This window comes from Saccopteryx leptura, chromosome 4, assembly GCF_036850995.1.
Source record: "Saccopteryx leptura isolate mSacLep1 chromosome 4, mSacLep1_pri_phased_curated, whole genome shotgun sequence".
Lineage (NCBI taxonomy): Eukaryota > Metazoa > Chordata > Mammalia > Chiroptera > Emballonuridae > Saccopteryx > Saccopteryx leptura.
This window is the reverse complement of record NC_089506.1, coordinates 124,579,632-124,607,519: the sequence shown is the minus strand read 5'-3', so window position 1 is coordinate 124,607,519 and position 27,888 is coordinate 124,579,632. Positions and strand designations below refer to the sequence as shown.

General features: G+C 48.5%; 1 protein-coding gene across 1 annotated transcript in view; it reads right to left on the bottom strand.

Moving 5' to 3' along the window:
- Positions 1-24,047, bottom strand: part of RNF213 (ring finger protein 213) — a 125,759-nt gene extending 101,712 nt beyond the window's left edge. The window contains 3 exon segments of the mRNA XM_066381485.1: positions 6,679-6,839; positions 21,070-21,293; positions 23,965-24,047. Of these exon segments, the coding sequence (XP_066237582.1) occupies positions 6,679-6,839; positions 21,070-21,166 (258 nt within the window). The 5' untranslated portion in view covers positions 21,167-21,293; positions 23,965-24,047.
- Between the last annotated feature and the right edge of the window lie 3,841 nt (positions 24,048-27,888).

Genomic DNA, 27,888 nt, shown 5'->3' with positions numbered 1-27,888 from the left:
CTTGCTCAAACCAGAGGAGCTCGCACTCAAGCTGGTGACCTCGGGGTTTCGAACGTGGGTCCTCCACATCCCAGTCCAACACTCTATCCACTGCGCCACCGTCTGGTCAGGCGAGGAGGTTTTTGATAGCAGTTTCTATTTCCTTCCTGCTTATCGGTCTACTTAGGATTTCTACTTCTTCATGATTCAGCCTAGGAAGACTGTATTGTTCAAGGAGTTTATCCATTTCTTGTAGATTATTGAATTTGGTGTCATATAATTTTTAATAGTATTCTGCAATAATCCTTCGTATATCTATGACATCTATGGTAATTTCTCCTCTTTCATTTTGGATTTTGTTTATATGGGTCCTTTCTTTTTTTTTCCTTAGTGAGTCTTGCCAGAGGCTTGTTGATTTTATTGATCCTTTCAAAGAACCAGCTCTTTGTTGTATTAATTTTTTCCAAAGTTATTCTGTTCTCTATTTCATTTATTTCTGCTCTAATTTTTATTATTTCCTTACTTCTGCTGGTTTTTGATTGCCTTTGTTTTTTTTCTAGTTCCTTAAGATGTGATGTTAGGTTGTTTACTTGGGCTGTCTCTTGTTTTTTCATATAAGTCTGTAATGATATGAACTTCCCTCTTATTGCTGCTTTTGCTGCATCCCAGAGATTCTGATATGTCATGTTGTCATTTTTATTTGTCTGTATATATCTTTTTGTCTGTATATATCTTTTTATTTCTTCTATGACCCATTCATTTTTTAGAAGTATGTTGTTTAATTTCTACATTTTTGTGTGTGTGTTTGCTTCTTTTTTGCAGTTGAATTCTAGTTTCAAAGTTATGGTCAGAGCCTGACCAGGCGGTGGCGCAGTGGATAGAGCGTCGGACTGGGATGCGGAAGGACCCAGGTTCGAGACCTCGAGGTCGTCAGCTTGAGCACGGACTCATCTGGTTTGAGCAAAAGCTCGCCAGCTTGGACCCGGGGTCGCTGGCTCCAGCAAGGGGTTACTTGGTCTGCTGAAGGCCCACGGTCAAGGCACATATGAGAAAGCAATCAATGAACAACTAAGGTGTCGCAGTGTACAACGAAAACTGATGATTGATGCTTCTCATCTCTCTCCGTTCCTGTCTGTCTGTCCCTGTCTGTCCCTCTCTCTGACTCTCTGTCGCTGTAAAAAATAAAAAATAAGTAAATAAAAAAATAAAAAAATAAAAACAAAGTTATGGTCAGAGAATATGCTTGGTATAATATCAATCTTTCTGAATTTGTTGGTGTTAGTTTTGTGGCCCAGCATATGGTCTATTCTTGAGAATGTTTCATGCACAATGGAGAAAAATGTACACTCTTATGTTTTGGGATGCAATGTCCTGTAGATGTCTATTATATCCATTTGTTCTAATGTTTCATTTAAGGCCTATATTTCTTTATTGATTTTGTTTGGATGAACAATCTAAAGTCATCAATGGTGTATTGAGGTCTCCAAGTATGATTTTTTTTTTTAATTTATACCTTTATATCAGTTAGTAGCTGTCTTATATGTTTTGGTGCTCCCTGGTTTGTGCATATGTATTAAGAAGTGTTATGTCTTCTTGATACAGTGTTCCCTTTATCATTATGAAATGTCCACCCTTGTCTCCGGTTACCTTTGTTGTCTTGTAGTCAGCATTGTCAGATGAGTATAGCTACTTCTGCTTTTCTTTTAATTTTATTTGCTTGGAGAATCATTTTCCATCCTTTTACTTGAATCTATTTCTATCCTTGTAACTTAGATGTATCTCTTGAAGACAGCATACTGTTGGGTTTTGCTTCTTGATCCACTCTGCTACTCTGTCTCTTTATTGGTGAATTCAACCCATTTACATTTAGTGTAATTATTTACACATGAGGATTTCCTATTGCCATTTTATATACTGCTTTCTGACAGCTTTGTGTCTTGTTTGGTTCTTCTTTTTTGTTTTTGTTTTGCTTTGTTTTGTTTTGTTTTGGTTTGGTGTTATTCCACAGTTCTATCTTCTGTTTCTTCTTTTTTTTAAGCTATGTATTTCAGTAGTGGCATTTTCAGGGGTGGTTACCATTAGGTTATTAAAATAAAAATTATCAAGTTTATTAGAGTCCATTATCTCATGAATGTTTCTGCACTCCATCCTCTTATGTTACTGCTGATCTTATCCTCTCCCCTTTATGTTATTGTTATCACAGATAATCCTTATTTTTATTGTGGTTTTGTCAGAAACTTTTTACTTGTAATTTTGTTTTGTTTTGTTCTCTGTATCTGTTCAGATAACCCCCTTTAGTATTTCCTGTAGTGGGGATTTTCTGGTGATAAATTCCCTCAGCTTCTGTATGTCTATAAATGTTTTCATTTCCCCTTCATATTTGAAGGATGGCTTTGATGGATATAGTATTCTTGGCTAGTAGTTCTTCTCTTTCAGTGCTTTAAATGTTGGGGTCCATTCTCTTCTGGTTTGTAGAGTTTCTGCTGAGAAATCTAATGATAACCTAATTGGCCTTCCTTTATATGTTATATTCTTCTTCTCCCTAGATGCCTTGAGGATTCTTTATCATTGATTTGTGATCATTTCATTTTGATGTGCCTTGGAGTAGGTCTGTTTGGGAGGAGGTGACTTGGTGTTCTGTTTGCTTCTTGGATTTGAGGCTCTAACTCTTTCCACAGGCTTGGGAAGTTCTCATCGATTATTTGTTTTAATATGTTCTCCATTCCCTTTTCCCTCTCTTCCTCTTCTGATATACTCATTATTCTTATATTGCTCTTCCTGATGGAGTCAGACAATTCTTGTAGGGCTTTCTAATTTTTTTTAAATTCATGAGTCTCTCTCTTTTTCTCTCTGTAGTATCTCTAGTTGCCTTTCTTCAATGTCACTGATTCACTCCTCTATCTGGCCTATTCTATTGGCTAAGCTTGTTACCTCATTTTTCAATTTGTGTATTGAGTTTTTCATCTCTCTTTGGTTCTTTTTTATAGTTTCAATTTCCTTGGTGAAGTACTCTTTTTGTTCATAAAGTTCTTTTTGAGTTCACTAAATTGCCTTTCAGTGTTTTCTTGTATCTTATTGAGTATTTTTAAATATTTTATTTATTGATTTTTAGAGAGAGGGGAGGGGGGGGAGGAGCAGGAAGCATCAACTCCCATATGTGACTTGACCAGGCAAGCCCAAGGTTTCGAACCGGCAACCTCAGTGCTCCAGGTCGACGCTTTATCCCACTGCGCCACCACAGGTCAGGCTTATTGAGTATTTTTAAAGCTTCAATTTTGAATTCTCTGTCACTAACCTCCAAAGTGTCCATGTAATTGAGATTTTTTTCCTGGAGATTTTTCATTATCTATTCGAGCTACATCTCTGTATTGTATTTGATTTTTTTTTTCTTGATGGCATTTGCAAGTTGTGTTCTTAATAACCCCAACAAGAGACAATTATTTTTTTTCTGTAGAAAATTTTTACTACAAAATTTGCCTCTGCGAGATTCTTGGGTGTTCTGCTGTTGCCTTCCTAGTGATGCAGGCAGGGCATTCGCATTGGTAGGAAGGGCCTGTTGCCAGGGCTTCGCAATTCTATGGCTTTAGGAATGGCCAAGCAGGGGTCCTCCAGGGCTCTCTCCACGTCCCTACAGGGCAGAGAATCAAGCGTCCAGGTGCCCCCCAACTCTCACTGGAGAGAGCAGCCTGGAGATCTAGTGGAGGGGGGGTCTGCAACCACCGCTGTTCTCACAGCCAGAGGAGCAATAAGGGACCAAGAGGCTGGGTGACACAGTCCAGTTCCTCCTCTGATACCACTCTAAGCACTCAAAGCACAGCGCTGGGCAGGGCAGGACTGCACATCACGAGCCAGTGCCTGAGCTTCAGGAGCAGTTGTGGTAGAGCTCTCAGATCAGGGACGTCTGGCGTCACAAGGCTGAACAGCCGGCAGATCACACGTGCCCCAGTGCCCTGTGGGCTGATCTCCACAAGCTATTTGCCTGTAGTTCTTGGGAACGTGCCACCAGCTTTGTGTTTGCCCAGTGCCTGTAGTCGCCCAGCCCTGCAATCACGGTGAGGCAGACGTGGGGAAATGGCTCTCCTCTCCATTCTTGGTCGTTGCCCCTATTTCAGTTCCTTCTTCCCAGACTCTCCTTCCTGCTCCAGGTCTGAGACAAAGCCTGCAGCAACAGTGCCTCCCTCCCTCAGGTCCCTGAGGAAAGAGAAAGATTCAGCCCTCCAGTATTTTTTTTATTCTTCTGAGCTTTGGCTCACCTTCGTACGCAATCATACTTTTGTCTCTCTGGTGTGTGTATATTTCAGGTTCATCTCGGGGGGTTTTCTCTGCATATAGTTGTAGAATTCGTTGAAATTTCAAGGAGAGAGATCAGGATTATCTCTCATGCCATCATTTCCCTGATGTCACACATAGTAATCTTTTGTTTATACTTTTTCCTCTGTGTTCATTACTAGAAAACCTTCCCCCAACCAAGAGCAGATAGATATTTGTACACATCAAACTCCACCTCAGGCTGTCTGCTCTGGCGCCTCCATCTCCCCCGGAGTCCCTGTCTCCGTGACCATGGCTCTGGGACAGCTTTGTGTGATCGAGCACAACCAAGTCCCACTCCAAGCTTTTCTTGCTCACTGTTTTCTTGGTAATTCTTCCCCATTTTTTCTTCCAAAAGGCCCTTAAACTTCCTCAGTCCCAAAAACCAAACCCTAGTCCTACTGGGCTAAGTGTCCTGTGCACTTCATGGTGGTTCCTGGTTCTCATCCCAAGTTCACCTAAGCTTCCAAAGTCCCCTAGGGCCCAGGCTCAGAGCTGACCATCGGCCCTGAGTGGGTTACTCTCCAAGAGGAAGAACATACACTCACACACAAACACAAACATCTTGAATACACACACTCTAAACATACATACACACACACCACACACACACATCCCAACGTATTCACACATACACTATACACCACACACACATCCCCAATACACATATACACTCCACATACATATCCCCTAATACACACACACAAAAATACACCCAATTTACATATCCCATATTTACACCCCTTATCTATACCACATACATGCTTCTTCTTATATACATACCACAAACACGCATATACTGTATACATCACATACACAAACACACATCTCAACATACTCTCACACATACTACACACCACACATACATCTGTAAGGGGTTAAATTATAATAATTTCTTGTAAGGGCTGAGTCACAGAACTTCCTGCAAGGATTTAAGGCCCTGTACATAACTAGGAACTTAGTTCACAAACCTTTATCTTTATTTTGTTGCCTAAGAAATGCAGGGAGTTCTCTTGTATAAGTTCCCAGTAGCATCATGACCCCAGCTATTCCTGGGAGACAACTGCCCCTACTGCCTTGAAGATTTACCTTAAAGATTTACCAAGGACACCAGAAAGGACTGTGCTGATTAGGCCTGCACTACCTCAGAAGAACTTGCAGAGGAGACATTCCTGCAAACCGGCCTCCCACCTCCCACACACTGCTACGTGAGCAACTGTATGGGCTTTTTCCTTTTCTTCTCTTGTCCTTACACCATTACTAACAGCCCTTGAGCCCTATAAAAACTAGCAGCATCAAGAGAGTGCTAAGGCAGTTCTTTTGGACAGGAGTCCCCTGCCTACTGAAGTTACTGCAATTTGAATTAACGACACTCTTACACCTACTTCGTCCTTGCCTCTCTTTATTGGCATTGGGGATGACAGGTAACCCTGAGTCCAGCTTTGTTTTTCCGGTTTCACATCCCCAATACACATATACCCTACAATCATACACACGACATACACCACACACACACTTCTACTCATATACACACCACACACATGTATATACACACACACCACACATAAACTCACACCCCAACAGGTTCACACACATATACACACACCCGCAATGCACACATACCACACACTCACACACAGTGGATCTTAACACTGCTACCTGTGACAGACCCCAGCCCAACCCAGCCCAGTCACTACTATGAACACTACTATGAGGATCAAACAGAAAATCAGCCCTAATGCAGACACAGAGAGAACGTTCCTCCCCGAAGTCCTGCCCTTGGGCCTGGACAGCTGGACTTTGCTACAGGGACGCCCTCCCATCTTTCGTAAACCTGACCAGGTAAGTGCCCTGCAGGCCTGGCTTAGGGCTCCAACTTGGTCCCTTACCCAGGAGTCACTTGGGGTCTGACACCTGTCAGGAGGCAACAGCCTCTGTGGTTCTTCTGAGCACCCACCATGTCCCTACAGCTTGGAGACCCCTGGGGGCTGGCACCATCAATGAAAGAGGCTCAGAGTGTGGTTGATGCCCATGGGACAAAAGCATAGACACCCAGACTCGCCCAGCCACAGCTGTTGGGAGACCACACCCTGGATCGGGCAGGAGGAAATGCAGGTTGAAGCCCCAGAGGTACAGGAACCCAGAGACCAAGCAAAAAAGCAGGCACAGGGAAAGGAAGGTAGTTCTGCCACTGCCCCACATGCTGGGGTCCATGGGCTGGGCTGTGGCAGGCAGGACTGGGGGGCAATACTGTGATGATGCACTAGAGAGGATGTCCTGGAGAGGATGCCAAGGGGACATGGGGAACCTTGGTCAGCAGCTGAGGAAACCACAGCAGAAAACAATGACTAGGCAGAACCAGGAGGCTCACCTGACCAGGCCGGCACTCACCTTTTGGACTTTCCAGGGGTCTTGGGAATGGGGCTTGTCCGGAATTTCCTGCCAGTCACTGGAACCCAGGTATGAGAAGGGACTACTTGTCTCCTTCAGCTCCTCTCCTCTCTCCATTTCTCCCTTGAGGACCGACATCAGCTTGGGGTTGTTGTCAGGCTCTACAAATGCAGTGAAGGGAAGAGTTTGTCACCCTCTGGAATGTTATCTTGAGCCAGTTATTTTTAAGAAAGAGCAGAGACACAGGAGAGGCTCTGAGCTGAGGAGAAGGGGCCATTTTGTGAGAGACATTTACATGTAGAGCAAAGCCTCCAGCTGTGTGTGTGGTGGGGGGGAGGTGTTCCTCTCACAGCACCAGGAAGAGGAAGGTGACCTCTCTATGAAATCTTAATGCAGAAGACAGCCACTTCAATCTGCATAAGGACCTTACCCTGCAGGCCTTCTAGGCCTTCTTATCTGAATCCCCATCTCCAATATCTTCCTCTGTCTTGTCCTGAAGACAGTATTTGAGGTGGTGGCTTCTGCCATTTGGGAGAGTTACTCTGCCATCCTGGGCCTCTCCCAGGTATACAGGAGGCATGCATGTTATTCAGTGTTCTTTTTGTTCTGCTAAGCTGATCTTATATCAGTTTACTTATCAGATCAGCGAAAGAACCTAGAAGGGGAGAAGGAAACATTTTCTACCCGTAGGTTAAACCTTAAGGAAAGCAAGTGAACATCCCAGGAAAGCGCTGGAACCCTCCCCCACTGTTGTGGACCATAAATGGCAAAAAGCCATTGTAGATTCGAGGCTTAGAAAAAGGCTAAGTTCTCCCCCCTTCACCTCCATATTGGCTATGATGCTGAGTATTTGCACCACTTCACTTGCTTCCTTAAGTTGCTGGAAGCAATTTACATGCCCTTCCTCTTACTCTTTATTTGTTCAGATGTTGGTTAATTTCACTTATGCATGGTGGGGGGATTCCTGTTTATGCCTTGGATGTGTAACTTTGTATCAAGGACTTCCTTGATTTGCATATGACTATATAATAAAGCAAACTGGGGCTATAGGCCACTTCGATAACTGGGGCTATAGGCCACTTCGATATTGCCATCAGCATTTGAAGAGTCCTCCCAGTCCCATCCTTTTCTTAATAAATATTTATATGTTTCCTTAATTCCGCACCATTCTTCGGAGCCGCGCTGGTCCTGGGCAAGGGGCACCCAAACAAGGACTTGAGTATGAGGAAAGTGAAGGAAGATGACAGAACTCCCCAAGTGAAATGTGCACAGCGAGGAAAGAAAGTTTTGGGGTAAAGTATAATAGTGAGTAAAAAATTATGAGGCAGTTGGGGTAAAAAATAAGAGACCTTTTTGGCCCTGGCCGGTTGGCTCAGTGGTAGAGACTTGGCCTGGCATACAGAAGTCTCGGGTTCGATTCCAGGCCAGGGCACACAGAAGAAGCACCCATCTGCTTCTCCACTCCTCCCCCTTTCTTTCCTCTGTCTCTCTCTTCCCCTCCCGCAGCCAAGGCTCCACTGGAGCAAAGTTGGCCTGGGCACTGAGGATGGCTCTGTGGCCTCTGCCTCAGGCACTAGAATGGCTCTGGTTGCAGCAGAGCAACGCCCCAGATGGGTAGAGCATCGCCCCCTGGTGGGCATGGCAGGTGGATCCTTGTCGGGTGCATGAGAGAGTCTGTCTGACTGCCTCCCCATTTCCAACTTCAGAAAAATGCAAAAAAGAAAAAATAATAAATTAGTAAGGGACCTTTTTGTAGAAATGTTTCCGTATAAGGACAAATTGTCTGAAAAGTATCAGGGTGAGCCAGAAACAGAGGGATGTGAATACGAGATAACTTGGAGTCTGAGGAAGACTTGGGAAATGAAAAACCCGTGGCTATGGCTACCTAAGCCGCGGGGCCTCTGCTGCCCTCAGCTCCTTCCTACATTCAACCTTCTGCTCCTCCACTCCCTTATCAAGCTGATTCCAGAGTCTATAGCTCAAAATCTGGGGAATCCCCTCTCCAAGAATCTATAAACCAGGCTCGAAATATAGGGCAAACAATAAATGGCTTTACCCATTTTCCTGTTGTAGAAAGACGACAGGATGATACAGGGAGACTAGTGCAAGAACATGAACCTGTACCTTTTAGAACTCTGAAAGAGCTTAAACTTGCTTGTGTTCAGTATGGGCCTACTGCCCCTTTTTCACTTGGTTTATTAGATACTACTAGTGCAAAGGCTCTTCCCCCAAAGGACTGAAAGGTAATTGCTCCTGCTTGTCTCTCCGAGGGTGATTATTTGCTGTGGAAGTTGGACTTTCATGAAGAGGCTGTTGAGGTAAGGGAGAAATCTCAGCATAGTCAACCTGAGCCACCAATTATAGCGACTAGAATTTGAGAATGGATAGGAGACTCAGGTGTTATGGACTGATTTTCTTTAATGTTTTAACTACAATCTTCTGAACTATCATTTTGTTTCTTTCTTATTCTTTGCCTGGAAATTGAGGCAGGGGACCTGTGTTGGATCTGACTATGGAAAATATCCCAGCAGCTACCGAGAGCAAATTTTCTTGGGGAGATTTTGTTTAGTCACATCCTTCAGTCCCTCTGTCAGAAAATGCCCTGACTAATATCAGGCAGGCATCTTTCTAATCTGGTTGTGCTCTGAAATCCCAGGTTTCTCTCTGGTTTGTCTGGTTCGTCTAATTCTTGTTTCTGTTTAGTCTTTGTTTAATGTTGTCTAAAATGTGTCTGTTTTTAAGGCCTGAATTAAGTTCTTTTTTTGCATTCAAAAATTGGAAATGCTGGCTCTATTTTTTTTTTTTTTTTCAGAGAGAGAGTCAGAGAAAGGGATAGACAGGGACAGACAGGAACGGAGAGATGAGACGCATCAATCATTAGTTTTTCGTTGCACATTGCGACACCTTAGTTCATTGATTGCTTTCTCATATGTGCCTTGACCGTGGGCCTTCAGCAGACCGAGTAACCCCTTGCTCGAGCCAGTGACCTTGGGTCCAAGCTGGTGAGCTTTTTGCTCAAACCAGATGAGCCCGCGCTCAAGCTGGAAACCTTGGGGTCTCAAACCTGGGTCCTCAGCATCCCAGTCCAACGCTCTATCCACTGTGCCACCGCCTGGTCAGACGCTGGCTCTAATATTTAGAAAAAAATAAAATGACTTTAGAACTTGTAAGGAGCGCTCATTTAAATTTAAATAGAATAGAATGTAGATCCTTAAGACTTACTGATTTGGTTAGTGCATTGTGAGGTATGTTCAGTTAGAAGCCAAATAGCAATTCAAGTATTAAAATTAATCAAAGTTATATGTTACACTTGTGTTTTTTGTGCATAAATTGTCTTGTTTATGTGTTAGGTTATACTTTCAGGTAGGCAAAATAAAGGAATTGAGCAAAATTAAGCAGAGCCCTAATAAGTCAGCTCAAGAATTTGTCTCAAACTGCTTCAAGCACTTAGAAGAATAGTATAAGAATGCTAATTCTGCTTCTCAGGCCAAACCCTGCTAAAGGGACCCCGAGAAAATCAAGGATTCGCCTCCTCTGATTTTACCAATTGGATTAAAAAAATAGGTCAGGAACACCCTGCAATGGAACTGACAATACAAGGGCATAAATTTAAAGGACTTTTAGATACTGGAGCTGATGTATCTGTTATTGCTAAGCTACAATGGCCTCCTTCCTGGCCCACTTATGCGCAGCCACAGAATTACAAGGTATAGGGCACAAAGCTCTAGTTTTTTTTACAATGGGAAGATCAAGGAGATCATTCTGGATTTTTTAAGCCTTATGTGCTCCCTGAATGGCCAGTTAATTTGTGGGGTAGAGGTGTTTTGAAAAATATGGGAGCGTTGCTTGTCAGTCCTAATAGTTTAGTGAGTACTCAGATGCTTGATTGGGGATTTTTGCCCACTAAGCGACTAGGGGAATTCTCACCCCCATAGAAGTGGCACCCAATACCAGAAGGTGTGAATTAGGATATCAAAATTTAGCATAGGGGCCTTGGTAGCTCCTGCTACCCCAATAATGCATTGTGCAGACCCAATTATATGGAAATCAGACAATCCTGTATGGGTAGACCAATGGCCCCTTTCTCAGGAGAAACTTAAGGCAGCTGCTCAATTGGTACAAGAGCAGCTATAGCTTGGGCACATTGAATATGCCTATATTTGTAATTAAAAAGAAATCAGGAAACTGGAGGCTATTACAAGATTTTTTTGTTTTGTTTTGTTTTGTTTTTTTTGGGTTTTTTTTTTCATTTTTCTGAAGCTGGAAACAGGGAGAGACAGTCAGACAGACTCCCGCATGCGCCCGACCGGGATCCACCCGGCACGCCCACCAGGGGCGACGCTCTGCCCACCAGGGGGCGATGCTCTGCCCATCCTGGGCGTCGCCATGTTGCGACCAGAGCCACTCTAGCACCTGGGGCAGAGGCCAAGGAGCCATTCCCAGCGCCCGGGCAATCTTTTGCTCCAATGGAGCCTTGGCTGCAGGAGGAGAAGAGAGACAGAGAGGGAAAGCGCGGCGGAGGGGTGGAGAAGCAAATGGGCGCTTCTCCTGTGTGCCCTGGCCGGGAATCGAACCCGGGTCCTCCACACGCTAGGCCGACGCTCTACTGCTGAGCCAACCGGCCAGGGCCGAAGGATTGCTTTTTTACTATTCCTTTAAATCCACATGCTTGCAAGCGTTTTACATTCAGTGTTCCTTCACTTAATTTCCAGGCTCCAATAGAGTGATACCAGTGGAGAGTTTTGCCTCAAGGTATGGCTAACAGTCCTACCTTGTGCCAAAAAATATGTTGCTCAAGCCATCTCTCCAGTACGAAGGCAGTACCCTAAGCATATATAAATCATTATGTGGATATTCTTATTGCTTATCCAGATAAAGACACTGTGTTGACCACTTTGCAACAACTAGAATATTCTTTGAAAGAATCAGGACTTTAAATAGCTCCTGAAAAGGTACAGCAATCTTTACCTTTTTCTTATTTAGGACAAATTATTGAGAGACAACAAATTCGTCCACAAAAATTAGAAATCAGAACAGATTATTTGCAAACTTTAAACGATTTCCAGAAATTATTAGGAGATATTAATTGGCTTAGACCTTCCTTGAAATTAACTACCGGGGAACTGAAGCCACTTTTCGGTATTCTTAGAGGCTCTGCTGAACCAGCTTCTCCTCGGCTACTTATAGCTGTGGGACAGCAAGCTTTAAAACTTGTAGAAAAAGCCTTGCAACAAGCACAACTAAAACACATAAATCCTGAAGAATCAATTGCCTTACTAATTTGTCCCTCGAGTTACACTCCAACGGGACTATTGTGGCAAGCTTCAGGTTCTATTGAATGGATTCATTTAGCTGTTACTCCTAATAAAGTTTTATCTCTGTATTTTGATCTTGTCGCCTCCTTGATTATCAAGGGATGTAGGCGACTCTTAATGCTTATAGGTTTTGAGCCTCCGATTATTGTTCCTTTTTCAAAGGATCAACAACAATGGCTCTGGGAAACTTCCACTAAATGGCAAATTGCTTTTGCAAATTTTATAGGCCAAATTGATTCTCACTACCAGCTGATAAAATAGCTCAATTTTCATTAATTACTATTTCTTAAGACAATTGTTAATCAGCCCATTCCTGAAGCACCTACAGTCTTTACTAATGGGTCCAGCTCAGGAATAGCAGGCTTAATAATCAATGGACAGCCTGACCAGGTGGTGGCGCAGTGGATAGAGCGTCGGACTGGGATGTGGAAGGACCCAGGTTCGAGACCCCGAGGTCGCCAGCTTGAGCGCGGGCTCATCTGGCTTGAGCAAAAAAGCTCACCAGCTTGGACCCAAGGTCGCTGGCTCCAGCAAGGGGTTACTCGGTCTGCTGAAGGCCCGCGGTCAAGGCACATATGAGAAAGCAATCAATGAACAACTAAGAAGTCGCAACGCGCAACGAAAAACGAATGATTGATTCTTCTCACCTCTCTCCATTTCTGTCTGTCTGTCCCTGTCTATCTCTGCCTCTGTAAAAAAAATAATAAAAAAAAAAATAATAATCAATGGACAACTTTATACTAAAACAGTCACCTTAAAATCAGCTCAAAGAAGGCCCTGGCCGGTTGGCTCAGCGGTAGAGCGTTGGCCTGGTGTGCAGGAGTCCCGGGTTCGATTCCCGGCCAGGGCACAAAGGAGAGGCGCCCATCTGCTTCTCCACTCCTCCCCCTCTCCTTCTCTGTCTCTCTCTTCCCCTCCTGTAGCCAAGGCTCCACTGGAGCAAAGTTGGCCCGGGCGCTGAGAATGGCTTTGTGGCCTCTGCCTCAGGCGCTAGAATGGCTCTGGTTGCAACAGAGCGACGCTCCAGACGGGCAGAGCATCACCCCCTGGTGGGCGTGCCAGGTGGATCCCGGTTGGGCACATGTGGGAGTCTGTCTGACTGCCTCCCCATTTCCAACTTCAGAAAAATAAAAAAATTTAAAAAAATAAAAAAACTCACCAGCTTGGACTCAAGGTCGCTGGCTCCAGCAAGGGGTTACTTGGTCTGCTGAAGGCCCGAGGTCAAGGCACATATGAGAAAGCAATCAATGAACAAGTAAGGTGTTGCAATTCACAATGAAAAACTAATGATTGATGCTTCTCATCTCTCCGTTCCTGTCTGTCTGTCTCTGTCTATCCCTCTCTCTGTCTCCGTAAAAAATAAAAATAAATAAATAAATAAATAAATAAATAAAATAAATTTCTTTTGAGCCTGACCAGGCGGTGGCGCAGTGGATAGAGCGTTGGACTGGGATATGGAGGACCCAGGTTTGAGACCCCGAGGTTGCCAGCTTGAGCGCAGGCTCATCTGCTTTGAGCAAGGCTTACCAGCTTAAGCCCAAGGTCGCTGGCTCGAGCAAGGGGTCACTCGGTCTGCTGTAGTTCCCGGGTCAAGGCACATATGAGAAATCAATCAATGAGCAACAAAGGAGCAGCAATGAAGAATTGATGTTTCTCATCTCTCTTCCTTCCTCCCTGTCTGTCCCTCTCTCTGACTCTCTCTGTCTCTCTCTGTCTCTGTCACACACACAAAAAAAATTTTCTTTTGAATGCTGATGAACAGGAGACGCCAAATCTTTTTCTCCTGCAAACTTCTACCCTTTTTAGTTGATTCAGCTAATAACACTGTTTTGTCTTTTTCCAAATAGCTCCAGATATATGTTAAAGGTTTATATAGGCGGATGGGGATCCTCAAACCCCTCAGCGAGATCTTCTGAGCATGGCTCTTGAGACTGGTTTTTTGTTTGTTTGTTTGTTTGTTTGTTTGTTTGTTTTACAGGGACAGAGAGAGAGTAAGAGAGAGGGATAGACAGGGACAGACAGGAATGGAGAGAGATGAGAAGCATCAATCATCAGTTTTTCGTTACGAGACCTTAGTGGTTCGTTGATTGCTTTCTCATATGTGCCTTGACCGCGGTCCTTCAGCAGACCAAGTAACCCCTTGCTCAAGTAACCCCAGTGACCTTGGGTCCAAGCTGGTGAGCTTTTGCTCAAACCAGATGAGCCCACTCAGCATGGCTCTTAAGGTACCAAGAGGCAGAAAAAGCCCAAGAGAGATCAGGTGAAATAACAGCTCTTGGGATACACCCTTAAAGGCTCCAACGCCGCAAAGGGATCTCATAGGACTCCATCTGGGTCCTGCTTCAGTAGTGGAAAGGAAGGTCATTGAGCCAAAGCCTGCCAGACCTACATGCCTCTGCTGTGAGGAAACAGGGACACTGGAAAGTAGGCTTCCCCCTCGCTCCTCTAAGGGAGGGTTCAATCTCTTCCAGCCCTGCTCCAGCCACCTGTGACTTAACCTTGCCACTGAAGGCTGAAGGTGCCCGGGGCCATCGGCCCCATCTATGTCACTGTGGACGAGCCTAGGGTATTTCTTCCAAGTAGCTGGTAAACTGATCTCATTTACACAAGGGCCACTTACTATGTCTTGCCTGAATATTTGGGGTTTTTTATTCTTCCCCCAAAGATCTCTGTTGTGGGTGTTGATAGTCCTATTTTCTACTGCTTTGTTTATTATATAGTGTTTCCTTTATTCCTCCTGCCTCAATGCCCCACTCACATTTTAGTTTAGGACCTACTTCTAATTTAGAGCTCCTTTTTTCCTTTTTTCCAACTTACAAATTTACCTCTGCCACCCAGCTTAGTGTATCCCAAGGTTCTCCTCATCACCCCATGGTTGCAGAGCTCCAGGGAAAAGCACCCTGGTCTCATCTCTCCAGGCAGAGGAGAACAGAAGCTCCATCTCCACACATGTTGCAGATGGCTTTTCCAGTCTACCTGAATCATTACCAGCTAGAAGCAGCAGTCACTAGGACTTGGACACAAGCTACAAAGTATAGAAATGTGACAATTCCAGTGTCATGTAGATTTTTCCTGGACTCCTGCTCCTGTGACAGCTCTTAATGGACTGAACTGGGGTTGGGTTGCATTTGCAGGGATTTGGAATTGTGTTGGTGTCATCTTAGACTTGGTGAACATGTTAAGGACATTACTCTTTTATAGGTTCTTGTTATATTGGCTAAGAATTTGCTTAAAGGCTTTAATCACTGTAATGTATTAGAATGTTTGTTTGGGTATCTGTTAGTATTGGCTATACTAATTTTGTGTTTGTTCTGTATTTTTTCAGTCTGCCTCCAAATTAGAATCTGGGAAACTAGGAAATCAGATGAGTGCAAATCTCAGCACACAAATTAAAAATAAAAAAGAAAAGGGGGATATGTTGTGGACCGTAAATGGCAAAAAGCCTTTGTAGATTCGAGGCTTAGCAAAAGGCTGAGTTCTCCCTCCTTCACCTCCATGTTGGCTATGATGCTGAGTATTTGCACCCACTTCACTTGCTTCCTTAAGTTGCTGGAAGCAATTTACATGCCCTTCTTCTTACTCTTTGTTTGTTCAGATGTTGGTTGATTTCACTTATGCATGGTGGGGGGATTCCTGTTTTTGCCTTGGGAGAGTTCCTGCTTTAGCCTGGACTGGTAACTTTGTATCAAGGACTTCCCTGATTTGCATATGACTATAATAAAGCAAACTGGGACTATGGGTCACTCGGATATTGCCATCAGCATTTGAAGAGTCCTCCCAGTCCCATCCTTTTCTCAATATGTTTCCTTAATTCCGTACTGTTATTAGAAGCCGCACTGGTTGTGGCACCCCAGTGTTGGGCAAATGTTTGTAAAATTACGATTTTCATGTTTGCTGGCCTATAGTTTGCACTGGGGGCCGAACAGCGCCAGGTATATGTATGTGGTCGGTAAAATTACAAATTATCTTCCTGCTTAGGAATGGCCCTATTGTTTTGCTAATGTTTGCTGGAGGAGATGTTTTCACACAAGAAAGTTTTGAAAAGAAGAGAGGAAGGTTGGCCCTGGCCGGTTGGCTCAGCGGTAGAGCGTCAGCCTGGTGTGCGGGGAACCCGGGTTCGATTCCCGGCCAGGGCACATAGAAGAGGCACCCATTTGCTTCTCCACCCCCCCCCTCCTTCCTCTCTGTCTCTCTCTTCCCCTCCCGCAGCCAAGGCTCCATTGGAGTAAAGATGGCCCAGGCGCTGGGGATGGCTCCTTGGCCTCTGCCCCAGGCGCTAGAGTGGCTCTGGTCTAGACAGAGCGACCCCCCAGAGGGGCAGAGCATCGCCCCCTGGTGGGCAGAGCGTCGCCCCCTGGTGGGCATGCCGGGTGGATCCTGGTCGGGTGCATGAGGGAGTCTGTCTGTCTCTCCCGTTTCCAGCTTCAGAAAAATACCAAAAAAATAAATAAATAAAAAATAAAAAGAGAGGAAGGAGAAGAGGCAGAAAGAAGCCATGTTTGCAGAGTGAGTGGAGAGAATGCAGAGTGCTGAATAAGCCATGTTGGTAGGGAAAGAGAAGGTGTGCAGGTGGGGAACCAGAGGTGAGGAGCTTTGTGAGCTCCGCTGAGACTGGGGGGGCCTTTGATTCTAGGAGAAACTAGAGAAGATCCTCCTGGTTGTGGAACTGGAGAATGTGTCAGGGCTTTGGGAGCCCTGAGTGAAAGGGAAGTGTTTCCCTGTGTGTTTGCTCATCGGCTGGTGCAAGACTTTAATAAAGGAATGGCCCACCATTTTTGGCTCCACTGTTTCTCTACCGTCTGCCCGAATCCAATGAGAACCTGCATGTGAATGGCCACAACAGCCATGACTACTGGCCATACACCCAGCATCTGGACAGATTAGCTGGCTCCCCCCCAGCGCTACCCCACACCACCCCCTGCCCCAGCCTCCTGCAGGGTCTCAAGAAATTTTGGAAAATGCAGATAATCAAAAAAGAAATGCATTGCCCAAACCTGACATCCCCCTAATCATCTCCCAGCACACAAGTCCTGCCTAGAAGTCCCATCTGATCCCCTGGGGCAATGGAAGAAGCAATGGGAACTTGAGGTGGGAAGAAGCTCCTTAACCCACCCCCCTCCAATGCTGACTCTACTGGAATGAAGCCCTCCGAGGAATCAGGCAAACATCACCCCCAGCAAAGCTAGCCACCCTCCACGTAGGCCTAGGATGGCCTGGAATTCTCCACACACTACTCTTACATGCCTTTATCAGTGTGCCCTTCCTCTGCCCCCAAACCCTGGGGTCTGGGCAGGGCCCACCCACCCCACCTGCATGGATGCACCCATCCCCCAGGGTGAAAGGAGGAGCCTCCCCCCCAGCAGCTCCTGCCAAGCCACTCCTCCATCCTGGTTCCATCCTGGTTTCACTTTCTATTCCTGTAAATACCAAGGCACAGCCAGGGCTGAGGACACAAAGCAGCTCACAGACTTGGGGTCACACCAGAGTGTGCAATGCTCAGAGGCCAGTGGCTCCAGGCAGTCTCACCATTCAGGCCCAGGTGTCTGGCTCTGCTGTGCGTCCCCAGAGACTGACTAGCACCAGCACTAGAATCTGCCGCATCCAACAATAGATAAGAGACCCATGGCACCAGGTAGAGGAGAGTGACGTCCTCTCCACGAACTATTATCAAAGCAGAAGGCAGCCACTTCAATCTGCATAAGGACCTTACCCTGTAGGCTTTCCAGGCCTCCTTATCTGACTCCTCACCCCCAACATCTCCCTCTCTCTTTCCCAGCCCAAAGCAAAATGGTCCTGACCACTGCTCACCGTGCTCATAGGGACAAGAGGGCAGGTGACCAGGGGTGCTGAACATCTGGAAGGTGAGGGCTGTCTGCAGTGATTGTGTCGTGCTAAGGACGGGTGGCCCTAGAGTGGCCTTTCACCAGGCTGAGAAGGATGGCCATAGGGAGCAGGACGTCATCACCCCAAAACAAGTCTCTTTTGTCATGAGGATTATTTGAGGTGGATTATGTTTCAGAAACAAAAGACTCAGAAAGGGCTTTTCACCTCCTCCTTCACTGCCTAAAGGATTTCCGTGACTGGCCGGCAACTTGTCCTGCCCTTCAAAGCCCCAGCCCCACCCCTTCTCCTTAGCTCAGGGTGGTGGATTGGCCTCAAACTGCATGATCCTCTCTGGGACCTCCTGTTCTTATGGACCCCATAAGTACAAATGAAATGTGGGTTTTCTTCTCCTGTTAATCCGTCCTATGTTAATTTGATTCCCAGAGGGGCTCGTCTCTAAGACTCCAGTTTCCTCTGTTTGTCCCTCCCAACAACTTCTCAGCTGCCAACCAAGGACCACCCCCAACCAAGGACCACCCCCAACCAAGGACCACCCCAGTTCACCTGACTACAGCAACTAATTTTAACCCTTGAGGCCTACACTTAATACTTTCCTGACCCCTGTCCCCCAGCTACAGGCCAGTACCAGCAGGGCCTAGAGCTAGTTATCTACCCAGCCCAGGTGGGTAGTGCTCCAGAACAGCTGTAAGGTTATGCCAGCACCCTCCCTTTCCCCCCTTCACAGTGAGGCCAGCAAGACCTGAACCACTGCCTCCTCCCGAGACATGGGCTCCCGACCTCCAGCCTGGGTTCAGACTGTGTGAACAGTTGTATGACTCTGGGCAAGTTACTTCACCTCTCTGTGCTTTGTTCTTGGCATCTGTGAGACAGGGCTTTATGATACAGCTCTTCCCTTGATACTCAGCATAGTTCAGGGCATGTCATGGTTAGCCAGCATTTGGTTTTATTTTGTTTAATGTCTGGAGCCCCAAAGACCCTTTCCATCTCAAGGTCCCCACACAAGCAGACATTCTAGTGACCAGGGGTAGGGAGCCTTGCCAGGTGGGAGGCTCCATCTAGACCCCAGGAGCTCGGCCATGCCATGATTCCATGTCTAGACAGCAAGGAATCTATGAGGGGAGGGAACACTCAGCTGCCAGCCAAGGGCACACGTAGTTCTGTGACCCCTCAGGAGCCCTCAGGTTTAACAGTCAGCCAGACCTCCTCCTGAAGGATTAGCAGCAAAAGAAAATCAATAAAACACAATCCACAGCAGGACCACCTGCCTCTCGAGCCCACATGCAACGTCTGTAACCTGAGCACTTTGCACAAACGCAGCAGAAGCAGAGTGACAGAACCCTGGCACGAGGTCATCCTCGCAGATAACCGAACCACAGTGGGAAGGCCTGTGCTTCCGTTATTTACTCACTCTGTACACGCCACACACATGCACAAACAATAGCACGTGTTTAGAAAACACATGGGGCCCTGGCCGGTTGGCTCAGCGGTAGAGAGTTAGCCTAGCGTGTGGAGGACCGGGTTCGATTACGGGCCAGGGCACACAGGAGAAGCACCCATTTGCTTCTCCACCCCTCCCCCTCTCCTTCCTCTCTGTCTCTCTCTTCCCCTCCTGCAGCCGAGGCTCCATTGGAGCAAGGATGGCCCGGGCGCTGGGGATGGTTCTGTGGCCTCTGCCTCAGGCGCTAGAGTGGCTCTGGTCGCAACATGGTGACGCCCAGGATGGGCAGAGCATCGCCCCGTGGTGGGCAGAGCATCGCCCCTGGTGGGTGTGCTGGGTGGATCCCGGTCGGGCGCATGCGGGAGTCTGTCTGACTGTCTCTCCCTGTTTCTAGCTTCAGAAAAATGAAAAAAAAAAAAAAAGAGAGAAAAAAAAAAAAAAGAAAACACATGGGGTCCTGCGGACTTGCTTTGAATCACTCAGCAATTATTTATTTAGCACCTACTGTGTGCCAAACACTGTGCAAGGGACCTGGGATAAAGCAGTGAAGGTCCCCCCTAAAGCCATAAGGCAAACTGATGATGTGTGTTTGGGGGGGCAGGTTGCAGTTATCAGTGGGGGGGGGTCTGGGGGTTGGGGGGGACTAGAGGCAGAGGAGACAGCTGAGCAAAGATAGGAGCAAGGGCAGGGAGCTGTGCTGCCCTCTGAGGACAAGTATGTTCCAGGCACAGGAACAGGCCATGCAAAGTTCCTGGGGTCAGAGCAGGTCCAGTGTATCCCAGAAAGGACAGGGAGGCCAGCAAGCTGCAGGGAGGCTAGTGGCTGTAGGAGCAGAGGTCAAAGGGCAATGGCAGGGCACTGGCTCAGGACTTGCAGCTTTTATTCTGACTGACATGGCAGGGGGAGGGGAAGAACCCTCTGGGTAGGCTCTGCTCATGCAGCTAGCAGGGTCCTGGAAACAGGATGCAGGGCATAAGGAAGGGAAGAAATGGAGGTCAGTGCCAGGGGTTGGGCCTGAGGTGCTGGAGGGATAAGTTCACCCTGGGCAAGGCAGGTGGGAAGCCTGAGGTGCAGGTCTAGGGGAGAGAGGAGCTGGGCTTCAGAGACAGGAAACTGAGAGGCCTGTCAGACACTCTGGTGGGGAGGCCACACGTGGCTGGAGTTTAGATGACAGGTCCAGGAAAAAAAGGGTTATCCTGGGGGCTCACAGTGCCTAAGCGGTATGCAAAACCAAAGACCAGGGGAAGTCACCAGGAGAGCTAGAGAACAGCCAAGGAAGGAGGAAACATCAGGCTGATGTCCGGACGCCAAGAGAATCGAGGACTGGCCAAGTGAGCAAGTGAGACCCGCCTGATGTGGCTTTCACAAGCTTGGTCACTGACCACAAGCCCTCTACAGCGACCCCTCAACTTCTTCTGTGCCTGAGGTCCCACTCTATGCAGCAGCCTCAGAAAACCTCCACCAGCTGAGCTCAGCCCACCCTTCCCATTCCCAAGGGGGAAGGGGAACCTTGAGGTTATCCAAGAAATGAAATAGAAATTTCTAAAAAAGTGACAGGTGCCTCTAGCAAAGGTCCCGACGGAACTTTTCTAAGGAAAGTGTTTCTAGAAAGAGTCCTTTAGCCACAGGAGTCTTCACTCTGAGGTCTGGGCTGCCTTCTGGCCTTGGTTTCCATTTCCAGGAAGGGAGGCAGGACTGAGCTGACTATCTACTCACTGGCCCCTGCCCTCACTGGCACCTCCCTCTATCCCCAGCTGGCCCCTGCCCTCACTGGCACCTCCCCCCAGGCCTTACCAGGTGCGGGGACCACAGGCGGCAGCCTCTGTCCACACTCGCTGCAGAATTTGGGAGCTTCCTCTTTGGAGACATGCCAGCACGAAGGACACTCCATACCTCTGGGTTGGGGCTTCCGAGGCTGGTGTGCCTCTGAAGATATGGAAGCAAGAGTCCTGAGGAAGCAGCCACTTTTATTCCCAGCCTCCTGTCATGTGACTGCAGCCGTGTTTCAGTTTCAGTTTCTGAAAAGTGAAATTACAGCAGCTCACAAGGTCCTGGCTTAATAGAAACTCAGCCTGAGCCCCTCCCCTGCAGTTCACAGCCCAGCCTCATCCCAAGTCCTTCCTGTCCTGCCTCCCTCACAGCTTCAGCGCCCACTTCCCTTTCTGCTTCCTCACCCCTGCCCCCTCACCCCACTCTCCTGCCCTCCTGAGCTTTATAAAGTCTCTTAGTGAATCCATCTAAAACTGTCCCCACCAGGGTGAGACTGAAAGCCAGGGTAGCTGAGGACAGGGTGGGGTGGGGTGGGAGGAGGGCTTTCCCGGCAGAGACACAGCATAAGCTTGTCCTGGGAAAGAAACTCTCAGAGACCAAAGCCCCTGGCTCACGGGTGAGACACAAAGGACAGCTGCTCCCAAAGCCCTAGAGAAAAACTGTCAGCCACAGCCTGACCAGGCGGTGGTGCAGTGGATAGAGCGTCAGACTGGGATGCGGAGGACCGAAGTTCGAGACCCCAAGGTCGCCAGCTTGAGCACGGGCTCATCTGGTTTGAGCAAAGCTCACCAGCTTGGACCCAAGGTCCCTGGTCGAGCAAGGGGTCACTTGGTTTGCTGTAGCCCTCCGGTCAAGGCACATATGAGAAATCAATCAATGAACAACTAAGGAGCCACCAGGAGCCACCACGAAGAATTAATGTTTCTCATCTCTCCCTTCCTGTCTGTCTGTCCCTCTCTCTGACTCTATCTCTACCACAAAAAAAAAAAAAACAAAAAAAACCTGTCAGCCACAGCTGAGTCAGTCAGCCGCAGGGACAGCCTGCAGAGGGGCAGAGGGGCAGCGCAGGGCAAAAGGGCCCCTGGTCAGGTTCCTACTAAAGGGCAAGGGGTTGCGATCTTTGAAGCCTGTTCTTCTGCTATCGACTATGACTCAGAGCACCCTTTTGTGGGGGTAGCATCAAACCAAGGTGAGGATCATGCTTGTTCATGCCAAGGCCAAGATTCAGGCCAAGGATCTCCAGCCTCCAGAGGCCACTTAGTGCATCTAGAGTGAAAGTGGAAACAGGTATCTCAGCTCTTGGAGCACAGAGATCCACCTGCCCACCTACTACCTTTTGCTGGCTTCTGACCGGAGAAATCTGCCAAAGCAGTGGCCAATTTGGCTCCTGTGCCAGCTGGGAGGGCACCCAGAGGGCCCTCAGGCTAGGTCCTTCAGGCTCCTGCCCTGCTGCTGACATCAGCCTTCCCTTCTCACTGGTCTGTGGCATGGCTGCCTGTCTGCTACCCTTGACTTGGTCTCCACAAGATGGTGATCTCCTGGGGGGGGGGGGGCTAGACTGAAGACACTTGGTGTGTGCGGTACCCTGGCTTCATCCACCACAGATAGGCTGCGGCTTCCCTCTTGCCCTTTTCCACCACAGCCACCGGAAGCACACACCACCATCGTTTGGGCACTCTCTCACTCAAAGACTTTCAATGACTCCCCACAGCCCAGGCTTCTTTCTTTCTTTCCCTAAGTCATCTTCCTCTTATCCAAAGCTCTTCCTGGCCCTGGCCGGTTGGCTCAGCGGTAGAGCATCGGCCTGGCGTGCAGGGGACCCGGGTTCGATTCCTGGCCAGGGCACATAGGAGAGGCGCCCATTTGCTTCTCCGCCCCCCCTCCTTCCTCTCTGTCTCTCTCTTCCCCTCCCGCAGCCAAGGCTCCACTGGAGCAAAGATGGCCCGGGCGCTGGGGATGGCTCCTTGGCCTCTGCCCCAGGCGCTAGAGTGGCTCTGGTCAAGGCAGAGCGACGCCCCGGAGGGGCAGAGCATCGCCCCCTGGTGGGCAGAGCTTCGCCCCTGGTGGGCATGCCGGGTGGATCCCGGTCGGGCGCATGCGGGAGTCTGTCTGACTGTCTCTCCCCGTTTCCAGCTTCAGAAAAATACAAAAAAAAAAAAAAAAAAAAGCTCTTCCTCCCCACAGACCAAAACACTCATAGCAGGTCTCAGCAATCCCCACTGAAGTATCCTATGTCCCACCTGCACCAGGGGCCTCAGGGTGTGCTGGGGGCCTTAGAGCAGGGATAATACACTTATCTATTCAAACACCTTCCAGACTTCTCCTTTCCCATTATGTTCAACCACTGAACCATGCCAAACTCCAAGCCCATTCTCCCAACCATCCTCCAGCAATACCAGGGGTTGCATGGGTCTGAGGCTCCAGTAGGCCCGGGGCTGGAGTAGGTCAGGGATTAGAGGGGGTCCCAGCTGGTGGCCCCTACCATCTTGGCAGCACTTCCTCATTCTGCACCCCCCTCTGGCTTTCAAGGCCACCACCAAACAGGTGCCAGCCTGGCCAGGACCACTGGGATAACCCTGAGCTGTGAGCAGTAGCGCCATTCTTGTAAAAGTGACAATGAGATAAAAACATGGACATGTTTCCAAAACAATCCGTTTCCGTTGATATAATTAGCTAAAACAGCTATTCCGGGTGGAGGCCGCGGCTGGGTCTCCGAGTGTTTCTGGTATCCCGGAATGTGCGGGGATGGGCTGACGACCCGGCAGCGAAACCGAAACCGGCGCCGCAGGAAGAGGCGGCCTGGAGAGCACGGAGGCGGCATCGAGATGCAGGCGCCACTCCCCGGCTTGCATCCGGGGGCCCGCGACCCAGACCCAGACACCCCGCGGTACCCTGGTACCGCAACCCCGCGACACCTACCGGTGGGGGCATGTTCGCACCCATGTGACTCGCATCCCATACCCACTGGGTCCTGAACCCCTGGCTCCTGTACCCGGCATCCCGCCCCACGGGCCCGCACTCACGTGGTTCCGGCCCGCTCGATTTCGTTTCCCGGGTCTGGGTCCCGCCCCTTCTCGTGTCTCTGCGCCTGGGCCCGGGACCGCGCGGGTGTGGCCGGAATTTTCGCGCAGGGTAGCGCCCCCCAGTGGACCAGTGCCCGTGGTTGCGCCTCCTGCCAGTGAGCGCGGGGGCGGCACCCACTACTAGGGACTGGCCTGGCCAGGTCCACACCCCGGTTCCCCCCCAGCCTTCTCCACCCCAATGACCGGTTCCTGGAGCCCTTGGTAGCCCAGGGGGGGGTTGCACACAAGTTTCCCAACCAGTGCCCAGCACCTTGGATGGTGTCCACTGCCTTGCAGACCAAGTGGCCACCGGGGGAATGGCACAGGGAATACTAGACAGGTCACTAAGCCGAGCTTCAGGCCACTTGAGTGTAAAGTGGAAGTCACCAGCCCCATTGTATCCAGGCCTGGTGTGTATTAAGTGACCACAGCAATGGCAGGGGAGGCTTGCTGCCCACATTCAGGGCTCCGCTGGTCATTGACAACTAAGAGGCCACCAGAGTCTGGGTCTGCACCCCGCCCTGCTGGGTGCCTCCGCTTCTTCATTGGTAAGCTCCCAGTCCTGCATGCTAGGGCTGCTGGAGAAGTGACCATGCAGCAAATACTGTCCCAGCCAGAGCCAGGGTTTGATGTGTGTTTCATTTCCTCCTCACCATCCTCTCCTCTGCCAACCAACACAGCCTAGGGGCACTGGTAGGAAGCCTGGCATGGCCCACCACTGCTACACATGCCAATTAGGATGATCATTACTAATGACAAAGGCAGGTTCTCGCCCCATCCACCTGCCTGACACTCTGCTGCTTACCCACACTGTCCAGTCACATTGTCCTTGCTCTGGGCTGCATACAGCAAGCTCGGTCCTTCTCAGGGTGCCCCTCCCACATGCTCCCCACTCACAGGGCTGGCTTATCCCAGCCACTGGATCCCAGCATCAATGTCTGAGCCCATGAAATTCTGGGGGGACACTGAGCAGAGGTTGCCCACTGTTATCTTCTTTTTTCTCTAATTTTTAAAATTGATTTTATAGAGAGGAAGGGAGAAAGCGAGAGAGAGAGAGAGAGAGAGAGAGAGAAACATTTGTTGTTCCACTTATTTATGCATTTGTTGGTTGACTCTTGCATGTGCCCTGACCTGGGATTGACCCTGGCTCATTAGGATGATACTCCAACCAACTGAGCTACTAGGCCAGGTCACCCACTGTTATCTTGTATTCACTGCAGCCTGCACAGACACAAATTCCAATGTATAACCAGCCACCCCTCACTGTCTAGTTTATCTAGGATCTGGCCAGGATCCAGGCTGCATCCACTGCTTTGGTGTTTGACTTTGTTAGTTGGGGGTCCCAGGAGAAAGAGCTTGCCTGAAAAGGGGGGTATGAGGGATGGGGCTGGCATTGGTCAGAAAGCCTGTTGTTGGATGGCAGTGGACTGCACTGGGCTGGCCCTTCTGAGTCCTAGCAGGAGGATGCTGTGTGAGAACCCAGTGCTCAGATATACTCCACAGTGGGAGTCCTCTGGGCACCAAGAAAAGGGAAACCCTGCGTGCCCCACCCTGCCACTGCTACCTGTTAGGTTGGGGGGGGGGATGCTAGCCAAGCCCTTCTGTGTCCAGTGGAGCATGGGCCAAAACCTGACCTTTTCCAGGCTGGTGTCACATCCTGTGTGCCCTGAGGGGCAGGTGGCTTCTCCACCTACTCATGTAACCACAGAATCAGCTCAAATCGGTCCTATCCTGCTTCTATCAAGACTTAAAACCAAAGTTTACCATACTTACAAATAACATGTGAACCCCACTTTGGAGTGACACTTGTGAACCCTTAACAGTTCTCCCCATGGAACCAAAGTACAGGACACCTTGGGAACCTGAGTGCCAGAACTCTAAGCCAGCGGTTCTCAACCTGTGGGCTGCGACCCCAGTGGGGGTCCACGACCAAAACACAGGGGTCACCTAAAGCCACATATTTTCCGATGGCTTTAGGTAACCCCTGTGTTTTGGTCGTTCAACCCCCGCCGGGGTCACGACCCACAGGTTGAGAACCGCTGGTCTAAGCAAAGGGTCTGCTGTCCAGGAAGATCCGGTACTGAAACCCCTTAAAGTCCCACCCAAACCCTGGATGAGACAGATGTTGAGTCCTGCCTCCAGTCTCCTTGCTGGCCAAACTCACAGTAAAAGCTCTTTTGTTTCCCAAAAGCTGGGCCATAGTATCAGTTCCTACGTGTGGCAGGCAGTGAGCCCTTGCTGGGTAACACCCATGTGCACATGAGAGCTCCAGGCCTTCCCCAAAGTCACAGGGAGCTGTTAAGGGGCCAGCAGAATGGGCCCAGGACCTACAGTCAGAACACTGTAGCCTGCCGGGGTCTAACCACACGGCCTGGTCAAGTCACATGGCCTGAGAAAGTGGTTACCTGCCTGGTACAGCCTCTTTGACTGTAAAGTCAATGCAGCCTTTAGGGATTAGAATTTTTTTTCAAAATCTTTTTTTTTTTTTTAATTACAATTGAAAGTCCTGGCCAGTTAGCTCAGTTAGAGCATTGGCCCGGTGTGTAGAGGTCCCAGGTTTGATTCCTGGTCAGGGCACACAGGAGAAGCAACCATGTGCTTCTCCACCCTTCCCCTTCTCACTTCAATCTCTCCTCTTCTCTTGCAGCCATGGCTCAATTGATTTAAGCAAGTTGGCCCCAGGCGCTGAGGATGGCTCCATGGCCTCCACCTCAGGTGCTGAAATAGCTCAGTTGCTGAGCAACAGAGTTATGGCCAAGCCAGGCAGAGCACTGCTTGGTAGGATCTTGCTGAGTGGATCCCAGTAGGGGCACATGTAGAAGTCTGTCTTTCTGCCTCCCCTCCTCTCACTTAATAGGAAAAAAAAAAGAAAAGAAAAAGAAAATTACAGTTGACAGTCAATATTGCATCACTTTCATGTGGAAAGCATAGCAGTTGGACATTCACAGAACTCAGGAGGTAGTCCTTCCAATGGAGAATTCTTCCAAGAAGAGGCCAGGCCTATCAAGGAACACATCTTTTAGATTTTAAAGCCATTTTACAGTCTCCAGGGGAATCCCTCCACCCCCACCTCTACATCCTTGTCCACTCCTTAGAGGAGTAAGAAAAACAGGAAAGAGATTCTAACTGTTCGGCCACTGTCCTACCTTCAGTGCACCTGCCCTCCCAACTCCATCTGTGCTTCAGGGTAAACAAAGCTGCAGCGGATTGTCAGTTTGCCTCCTCTTAACATGTCTTCCTTCAGCCGTTAGGGTCTAGTCTAGCCGCATTCACCCGGCGCTGTGGCTGTAATATGCATTTCGAGGTGTGGACCTTAGAGCAGCACCAGAAGCATTAGCATTCATTCACCAGAAAGGAAGCCTGCTTAGAGAAGGAGGCTGTGACATCCTACTTCCTGAGGCACTGGTACTGGACATCCTGTTTTGACAGGTACAGGTCTGAGCCAACAAGTATTCCAAAGAAAGTAGAGGTTGTGGACACTGTCCATCTCTCAGTGCCAAGAATCTGGTGGTAAGTGGCCGCATCAGCAGGATGGCTACACCATGAAGATGAGCAGCACTCCAAAGGACCAAGTCAAAACTCATGAGTATACCAAAAAAAGAGCAATGAGAAGCTGTTCTGGGCTGAGCACCCACAAAAAACCTTTCCTTTCCCAGCTGATAGCAATGAAATAACTGTATACATTGAAGTATCACATGACATTTTAATTTAATTTTTTTATTTATTTATTCATTTTAGAGAGGAGAGAGAGACAGAGAGAGAGAGAGGAGAGAGAGACAGG